A 10,201-nucleotide genomic window follows, 5' to 3' on the forward strand; every position below is an offset into this window, starting at 1 on the left:
TTGTTTTTTGACCTTTACAAATCTTGTCAAAATGTTAAACAAAAAAAGGCTCTTCTTACTGTCAGTTATTAATGTTTAGATAAATGAAAAAACAGTAAAAATATTCAGTATACTATAATTTAAAACTTTCAAAATATTGGGAATTATTTTCTTTTTTAAAAACTTACCAAGAATAGTAAAGATCATTTCAAGGGATTTGCAGCTAACTTTATGGCTTCAGCTCAAGTCTTGCCTTGAAATGTCACCTTTGAATGTACCTAGTCAGATTCAAGGGCTTACGTGGATTTCTTAGATATGAGGCATTCACATGAACTCTTGTAAAGGAGTAATGGAAACTACTATAGAAATTTGCACGTGTTTACTGAAGACGGGAAGTAAAAGCTACTTTCATAAGCCCAAGAATTATGGAAAGATTTTTATTAAACTGTTACTATTTTCCCAATCACTTCACTAATACAGAGAGCTTCTAAATCATCGCTAGGGGTCATTTTAATACCTTTTAAGCATGTTTTGAAAATGGATTACCGGGCCAGGCACGGTGGCTCATGCCTGTAATCCCAGCACTGTGGGAGGCCAAGGTGGGCAGATCACAAGGTCAGGAGATCAAGACCATCCTGGCTAACACGGTGAAACCCCATCTCTACTAAAAATACAAAAAATTAGCTGGGTGTGGTGGTGGCCGCCTGTAGTCCCAGCTACTCGGGAGGCTTAGGCAAGAGAATAGTGTGAACCCAGGAGGTGGAGCTTGCAGTGAGCTGAGATCATACCACTGCACTCCAGCCTGGGCAACAGAGCAAGACTCCATCTCAAAAAAAAGAAAAAGAAAGTAGATTACATGACTATCTAATTAGTGAATGTAAAAATAAATAATGAAGGCTGGGCATGGTGACTCAAGCTTGTAATCCCAACTGAGGCAGGTGGATCACCTGAGGTCAGGAGTTCAAGACCAGCCTGGCCAACATGGCGAAACCCTGTCTCTACTAAAAATAGAAAAATTAGCCAGGCATGGTGGCACACGCCTGTAGTCCCAGCTACTTGGGAGGCTGAGGCAGGAGAATTGCTTGAACCCAGGAGGTGGAGGTCACAGTAGGCTGAGATTGCACCACTGCAGTCCAGCCTGGGTGACAGCGAGACTCCATTCTCATAAATAAATAAATACTTTTGCTTTAAAAGCATATTATTGACCTACCTGTAAGGAATCATTGGTTGAGGGAAGAATTGTAGAAAAAGATTTAGAAAAGATGTAGGGTTGTAAGGGGCTAGAAAAAGCCGTGCAGCTGGTAGAGAGGGAATGGAAAGCAGATCCTGTGAAAGGATAGCACAGGAAGAAAGGCAAAATCCATAATCCTTACTTTATTTTTGATCAACACACTACTGCCAACCTTCAGATTAAGGCAAGGTAAGCAGATTTATATCATCTTTACTCATGTCTTCTGATGGATTTACTGAAGATGATTCCATATCTACTAAATTAGAAAGCCAGAGCTACTGTCTTAAATTGCTGGGAGTGCAAATATGCACAAAGAGGCAAAACTGTGACCCAAATTCCTGATTTTGCTTTTGCTTCCCTTCTTCTCAGGTGCTCTTTACTAGGTATGATTGGGAGATATTGGACTATTACTAAAATTTAGTGCTCACATCATTCTACCTCTCAACCTCTACTTTATCCTTAATGTTTTGCTCCTTTAATTTAGGCAGAGGTTCAAGAAACCAGGAAGATGAGTGATTGTAATTTTCACGTTTTACCGTAGTGACTTATTTCATGCCTCTTTCTCCCAGTAGACTATATATTCCATGAGGGCAAAGGCCATGTTATTCATATCTAGCTAGTGCCCAGCATAAGTATCTCAACTCACTATCTGTTGAGTGAATGAGTAAACCTAATTTGTTATTTTGGAATACATTTCTGTTTTAAATTTATTATTATTTTTTTTAGATATGCAACCATTGTCTCCAATTTCTGTCCATGAACGCTACAGTTCTCCTACCGCAGGGAGTGCTAAGAGAAGACTCTTTGGAGAGGACCCCCCAAAGGAAATGCTTATGGGCAAGATCATAACAGAAGGAACAAAATTGAAAATCGCTCCTTCAAGCATTACTGCTGAAAATATATCAATTTTACCTGGTCAAACTCTTCTAACAATGGCCACAGCCCCATTAACAGGAACAACAGGACATAAAGTTATAATTCCATCACATGGTAACGTTATAGTGCATTTGTTTTATATTTTTTCTGAGATAAAAATTTAAGAAATGTCTTAGTGGATTAGATCACATGGTTTTTCTAACTCATTATTTTCTCTTGAATCTATACTTTTTTTTTTTTAATAGATTTGATTTTTTAGAGCAGTTGTAGATTCACAGCAAAATTCAGAGGAAGGTACAGACATTTCTCATATTCCCCCTTCTCCTACCAGAGGCATGTAGAGCCTCCCCCATTATCAGTATTCAACACCAGAATGCTACATTTGTTACAGTTGATGAACCTACATTATTGACACATTACCCAAAGCCCATAGTTTACATTAGGGTTCACTCTTGGTATTGAATAATTTATTGATTTTGAGAATGTATAATGACATGTGGCTGTCACTATAGCTGCATACAGAGTAGTTTCACTGCCCTATAAATCCTCTGTGCTCCACCTTGTCTTTTGTTTTGAATCTATAGTTTTTTTTTTTATTTTCAAATTTTATAAATTTACTGTCCTCTTTGTTTGTTTAGACTGATTTTACTTTTTCTTTTCTTCTGTTTTTATTTTTTGAGACAGGATCTCACTCTGTCACCCACGTTGGAGTACAGCAGCATGATCTCATCTCACTGCAACCTCTGCTCCCAGGCTCAAGTGATCGTCCCACCTCAGCCTCCTGAGTAGCTGGGACCACAGGCAAGTGCCACCACTCCCAGCTAATTTTTTTGTATTTGTGGTACAGATGGGGTTTTACCATGTTGCCCAGGTCTCGAACTTCTGAGCTACTTTTAAAATGTTCTTATCTGAGCTTACCAATATGTATGTACTGAGCAAAAATTCTGTTTTTTGACTAACATCTCAAGTGCTCAAAATGTTTAAAAAATTGCTTTTTTTTCCAATAAATTTAAACTATAAACGCATCACAGGCACATACAAAATGAGAACAAAATTTGCTTTTTTTTCAATAAATTTAAAGTATGAAAACAAAACCGAATATTCTTGTTTCTAGAAAATAAGAATTTATATGGGGCATGGTAGCTTTCACCTGTAATCCCAGCACTTTGGGAGACTGAGGCAAGAGGATCACTTTAGCCCAAGAGTTTGAGACCCAGACTGGGCAACATAGCAATATCCTATCTCTACAAAAAATTAAATTAGCTGGCGTGGTGATGTGTGCCTGTGGTCCCAGCTACTTGGGAGGCTGAGGCAGGAGAATCACTTGAGCCTGGGAATTTGAGGCTACAGTGAGCCGTGATCACGCAACTGTACTCCAGCCAGGACAACAGAGCAAGACATTGTCTTAAAAAAAAAAAAAAAAGGTGAGGATACCGGGCACAGTGGCTTATGCCTGTAATTCTAGCACTTTGGGAGTCTGAGGTAGGTGGATCACTTGAAGTCAGGAGTTTGAGACCAGCCTGGCAAACGTGGTGAAACCCTGTCTCTACTAAAAATACAGAAAAAATATTAGCCGGGTGTGGTGGTGCATGCCTATAGTCCTAGCTACTCAGGAGGCTGAGGCAGGAGAATTGCTTGAACCTGGGAGGCAGAGGGCTCAGTGAGCCGAGATCAGGCCACTGCACTCCCACCTGGGTGACAGAGTGAGACTCCATCTCAAAAAAAAAAAAAAAATGGCTAGCTGCAGCGGCTCATGCCTATAATCCTAGCATTTTGGGAGGCCGAGGCAGGCAGATGGCTTGAGCTCATGAGTTCAAGACTAACCTGGGTGATATGGCAAAACTCCCATCTCTAAAAAAATATAGGCCGGACACGGTGGCTCACGACTGTAATCCCAGCACTTTGGGAGGCCAAGGAGGGTGGATCACAAGGTAGGAGATCGAGACATTCTGGCTAACATGGTGAAACCCGTCTCTACTGAAAATATTTTAAAAATTAGCTGGGTGTGGTGGCATGCGCCTGTAGTTACAGCTACTCAGGAGGCTGAGTCAGGAGAATTGAACCTGGGAGGCAGAGGTTGCAATGAGCTGAGATCACACCACTGCACTCCAGCCTGGGTGACAAAGCAAGACTCCACCTTAAAAAAAAAAAAAAAGTTAGCCAGGCCTGGTGGCTTGCACCTGTAGTCCCAGCTATTTGCAGGGCTTGAGGTGGGAGGATCACTTGAGCCCAGAAGGTCGAGGCCACAGTGAGCTGAGATGGCGCCACTGCACTCCAGCCTGAGTGACCAAGGGAGATCCTGTCTCAAAAAAAAAAAAAAAAATCAATCATAACCTAGAATTACTATTTTGTAGCCTTCTTACACACACATATATGTATATATATAATTGACAAAATATATATAGTTGACAACTTTCCTAGAACATATGCAGATTATTTCTAATAATGCTTATACATTCAGGTGTTGCAAATGATGCTGCAGAGATCACACTACCTATTTCCATGAATACAAATCAAGAGTCCAAAGTCAAGAGTCCTGTATCACTTACTGCTCATTCATTAATTGGTGCTTCTCCAAAACAGACCAGTCTGACTAAAGCACAAGAGGTACATTCAACTGGAATAAGCAGGCCAAAGAGAACTGGGTCCTTAGCACTCTTTTACAGAAAGGTATGTGTTTTTACAGCATTTAAAAAGAGTTTATATTAAATAATATGGAAGAAAGATTGAGTAACAGAGACAGACTTTGGTCTGTTTTTTTCCTAATATACATAACACAAAATTTACCATTTTAACCATTTTTAAGTGTACAGTTCAATGGTATTAAATACATTCACATTGTTGTGCAGCTTTTCAGTATTACTACCATCTATCTTCAGAACTTTTTCATCTTCTCATTCTGAAATTCTGTATCCATTTCTCCCTTTCCCCAGCTTCTGGCAACTACTATTCTACTGTTTCTGTGAATTTGACTACTCTAGGTTCCTCATATAAGTGAAATCATACGGCATTTGTTTTTTGGTTTTTTGTGTGTGACTGGCTTAGCATAATGCTTTCTAGGTTCATCCATATAGCTTGTGCCAGAATTTTCTTCCTTTTCAAGGCTGAATAATATTCCATTGTATGAAGAAAAGAAAAAAAGAACAAAAGAAAAAATATTCCATCGTATGAATATGCTTTCTATTTAATACCACATTTTGTTTATTCATTCATCTGTTGATGGGCATTTGGGTTGCTTCTACCTTTTGGCTATTGTGAATAATGCTGCTGTGAACATTTGTGTACAGGTGTCTGTTCAAACCAGGCATGGTTGTTCATGCCTGTAAACCCAGCGCTTTGTGAGGCTGAGGCAGGAGGATCACTTGAACCCAGGGGTTTGAGACCACTCTGGGCAACACAGTGAGACCCTATCTCTATTTAAAAAAAAAAAAAAAAAAAAACAGCCAGATGTGGTGGCAGATGCCTATAGTCCTGTCTATTTTGGAGGCTGAGGTGTGAGGATCACTTGAGCCCAGGAGGTTGAAGATACAGTGAGCCAAGATCGCACCACTGCACTCCAGCCTGGGCAACAGAACGAAGGCCCTGTCTTAAGAAGAAAAAAAAATAGCAACAAATATCTATTCAAATCTCTGCTTTCAATTTCTTTGGGTATATTCCCAGAAATGGGAGAGTAATTTAGTATTACATTTTCTGAGGAACCACCGTACCGTTTTCCACAGTGGCTGGACCATTTTATATTCCCACCAGCAAGGCGCAAGTGTTCCAAGTTCTTCACATCCTTGCCAACATTTCGTGTTTTCTGGTTTGTTTGTTTTTTTGATAATGGCCATCCAATGGGTGTAAAGATACATCTTATTATAATTTCGATTTTCATTTCCCTACTGATTAGTAATATTGAGTATCTTTTCATGTGTTTTTGCTCATCTACATATCTTCATTGTAGAAATGTCTATTCAAGTCTTTTGCCCATTTTTTAAATTATGGGTTTTGTTTTTGTTGAATTGTAGGAGTTCTTTATGTATTCTAGATATTAATCCCCTATAAAATATACTATTTACAAGTATTTTCTCCCATTCTATGGGTTGTCTTTTCATCCCATTGATGGTGTTCTTCACACATGAAAGTTTTTAATTTTAATAAAGTCAGTTTATTCTTTTCATTTTTTGTCTCTGTTTTTGGTGTCATATACAAGAAATAATTGCCAAATCCAGTATTATAAAACTTCTCCCCTATGTTTTCATCTAAGAGTTTTATAGTTTTTAGCTCTTATATTTATTATGTCTATTTTTTTTTGAGACAGTCTCACTTTATCACCCAGGCTGGAGTGCAGTCGCGCAGTCACAGCTCACTGCAGTCTCCGCCTCCCGGGTTCAAATGATCCTCCCACCTCAACGCCCCGAGCAGCTGAGACTACAGGCATGTGCCACCATGCCCAGCTAATTTTCTTTTTTTTTTTGAGACAGAGTCTCACTCTGTTGCCCAGGCTGGAGTGCAGTGGTGCAGTCTCGGCTCACTGCAACCTCTGCCTCCTGGGTTCAAGCAATTCTCCTGTCTCAGCCTCCTGAGTAACTGGGACTACAGGCACATGCCACCACGCCCGTTTAATTTTTGTATTTTTAGTAGAGACGAGGTTTCACCATACTGGTTAGGCTGGTTTCAAACTACTGACCTCAGGTGATTCAGCCACCTTGGCCTCCCAAAGTGCTAGGATTACAGGCATGAGCCACCACACCTGGCCTGTTTTTGCATTTTTTTTGTAGAGACGGGGTTTCAGCATGTTGCCCAGGCTGGTCTGGAACTTGTAAGCTTAAGTGATCTGCCCGCCTCAGCCTCCCAAAGTGCTGGGATTACAGCCATGAGCCACTACACCCAGCCCATTTTAATTTTTGTATATGGTGTTAGATAAGGGTCTAAAGTCATTCTTTTACACATGGATATCTTTTCCCAGCACTATTTGGTGAAAGACTGCCCTTTCCCATTGAATGAGCTTAGAATCCTTGTTGAAAAGTCACTTGAGCATAGATATGGGAGTTTAATTCTGGACTCTCTATTCTATTCATTGGACTATATGTCTATCTGTATTCAGTAACACACTGTTTTGATAACCGTAGCTTTGTGTCAAAAGTTTTAAAATCAGGAGGTGTGAGACCTCCAACTTTATTTTTCTTTCTTAAGATTGTTTTAGCTATTCAAGATTTCTTGAGAGTCTGTATGAGTTTTAGGATAGATTTTTCTCTTTCTGCGAAAACATTGTTGGAATTTTGACAGAGATTGCATTGAATATGGACATTGCATTGGCTAGCATTCACATCTTAAGAATATTAAGTCTTCCAGTCCATGATCATAGGATGTCTTTTCATTCACGTCTTCTTTAATTTCTTTCAGCAACATTTTGTAGTTTTCAGTATATGTCTTTTGCAAGACAAGTCCTTGCTTAAGATTATTCCTAAGTATTGTATTATTTTTGATGCTATTGTAAGTAAGTGGAATTGTCTTAATTTCATTTTTTAGATTGTTCATTAATGTAATGTAAAGGAACACAAGTGATGTTGTATTGATTTTCTTATCTTGCAGCTTTGCTGATTTATTTATTAGTTCTGTCAGGTTTTATGGGTTCTTTAAGTTTTTTGAGTTTTCCATACATAAGATTTTGTCATCTATGAACAAAGATAATTTTACTTCTTTCTTTCCAATTTGGATTCTTTTTCCTGCCTAATTGCTCTGGCTAGGAATTCCAGTTCTATGTTGAATACAAGTGGTGAAAGCAAACATCCTTGTTTTACTCCTGATCTTAGAGGAACACCTTTCAGGTTTTCAATTTGAGAATGATATTAGCTGTGGGTTTTTTATATACAATTGACCCTTGAACAACATGTTTTTGCACTGTACAAGTCCACTTGTATACAAATTTTTTTCAGCCGACACAGAATGAAAATACAGTATTTGAGGGATGTGATACCTGTGTATATAGAGGGCCATCTTTTTGTACATGGGGATTCTACAGGGCGAAATGGAGGACTTGAGTATGCATAGATTCAGGTATATGCAGGGGCTCCTGGAAGAAATCTCCTGTGTATACCAAGGGATTACTGTATATCCTTTATTTTGTTTAGGTAGTTTCCTTCTCTCTTCCTAGCTTTTGGAGTATTTTTTATCATGAAAGGGTGTTAAATTTTGTCAAATGCTTTCCTGTATCACTTGAAATGATTATGTGGCCATTTTCCCTTTGTCCTTTTAATATGGTGTGTTATACAGATTGATTTCCTTATTTCAAATTATCCTTACCTTCTAAGAATAAGTTCTACTTGGTCATGGTGTATAACCCTCTTCATATGCTGTTGAATTTGTTTTGCTAGTATTTAGTTGAGGATTTTTGCACCAATATTCACAAGAGATAGTGGTCTGTATTTTTTCTTATGCTTAGTCTGGCTTTGCTGTCAAGTGATGTACCTTTAGCCACTTAAAAAATACATTTGACCTTTCAAGAGAACATTATGATCCTGGTGAGCTATAAGTTTAGACTCAGGCTCACAGGATTTGATTCTGTTTTCAGATCTAACTTACGTTTTTTGCTAGCTTGTATTATTTTGCAACTTTGAGTAAGTAGTTGGCCAGCCTCTGGAATTAACTGAAACTCCATTGTGTTATGTTGCTGTAGAATGGAGTTCACTGTGGGACAAATACATGTTGGATCTCATGGGTGAATCTGAATCAGCGAAGAATCATTCTAAAGATTGATGGGATACTGTGAGAAGGCTATATATTCTTTTTAATTGTTTTTTTTTTTTAGAGACAAGGTCTTGTTCTGTTACCAAAGCGATAGTGCAGTGGCATGAATATGGCTCACTGTAGCCTTGAACTCCTGGGCTCAAGTGATCCTCCCTCTTTGACCTCCCAAAGCATTGGGATTACTGTGTGAGTCACCATGCCCAAGCCATTATTTATTTATTTACTTTTGAGACAGAGTCTTACTCTGTCTCCCAGGCTGGAATACAGTAGCATGATCTCGGCTCACTACAGCTTCTGTCTCCCAGGTTCAAGCGATTCACTTGCCTCACCCAAGTAGCTGGGACTACAGGTGTGCACCACCACACCTGGCTAATTTTTGTATTTTTAGTAGAAACGGGGTTTCACCATATTGGCCAGCCTGGTCTCAAACTCCTGACCTCAGGTGATCCGCCCACCACAGCCTCCCAAAGTGCTGGGATTACAGGCATGTGCCACCATGCCCAGCTGTTACTCATAATTTTTATTATAAATCTAGGCCAGGCATGGTGGCTCATGCCTGTAATCTCAGTATTTCAGAGGCCGAGGCAGGAGGATTACTCGAGGCTTGCAGTTCAAGACCAGCCTGGGCAACATAGCAAGACCCAGTCTCTACCAAAAACTTAAAAAATTAGCCAGCATAGTGGCACATGCCTGTAGTCCCAGCTACTCAGGAGGCTAAAGTGGAAGGATAACATGAGCCCATGATTTCAAGGCTGCAGTGAGCTAAGAAGGTGCTACTACACTCTAGCCCAAGAAACAGAGTAAGACCCCATCTCCAAAAATAAAAAATTAATAAAATAAATCTAGTGTGTTACCTTTTAAATTAGCATATGACCAGTTCTTATTATAATACTTAAATTATTTTAATATTAATGGAAAAGGACTAAAAACTGTTGACCTTAGACAATAACTTGAATTTGTCCTATCTCTTACAAGCACATTTTGAATCATCAGCTTCTGATAAGATAGACATGTTAATCAGATATTTATAACCAAACATGACTGCAGTGTATCCCACAACTAGATGGTTGGCTAGCCCATTCTGTTGCCCGGGTTGGAGTACAGTGACTATTCACAAGCACAGTTACAGCACGCTACAGCCCAAACTCCTAGGCTCAAGTGATCCTCCTTCATTACCCTCCAAGTAGCTGGGTCTACAGGCAAATTTAAGTGTATTTCTCTACTAATCGTTTTATTATTATTATTTTGAGACAGGGTCTTGCTCTGTCGCCCAGACTAGAGTGCAGAGGCACGATAATGGCTCATTGCAGTCTACCTCCCGGGCTCAAGAGCTCCTCCTGCCTCCTGAGTAGTAGGACCACAGGCGTGCACCACCCCATCCAGCTA

General features: G+C 39.5%; 1 protein-coding gene across 1 annotated transcript in view; it reads left to right on the forward strand.

Moving 5' to 3' along the window:
* RBL1 (retinoblastoma-like 1) overlaps window positions 1-10,201 on the forward strand; it is a 100,511-nt gene that overhangs the window by 56,658 nt on the left and 33,652 nt on the right. The window contains exons 15-16 of the mRNA XM_011975026.1: window positions 1,937-2,200; window positions 4,548-4,756. Of these exons, the coding sequence (XP_011830416.1) occupies window positions 1,937-2,200; window positions 4,548-4,756 (473 nt within the window). The remainder of the gene's footprint in view (window positions 1-1,936; window positions 2,201-4,547; window positions 4,757-10,201) is intronic.

Source organism: Mandrillus leucophaeus, unplaced genomic scaffold (assembly GCF_000951045.1).
Source record: "Mandrillus leucophaeus isolate KB7577 unplaced genomic scaffold, Mleu.le_1.0 Scaffold150, whole genome shotgun sequence".
NCBI classification, from domain to species: Eukaryota; Metazoa; Chordata; class Mammalia; order Primates; family Cercopithecidae; genus Mandrillus; species Mandrillus leucophaeus.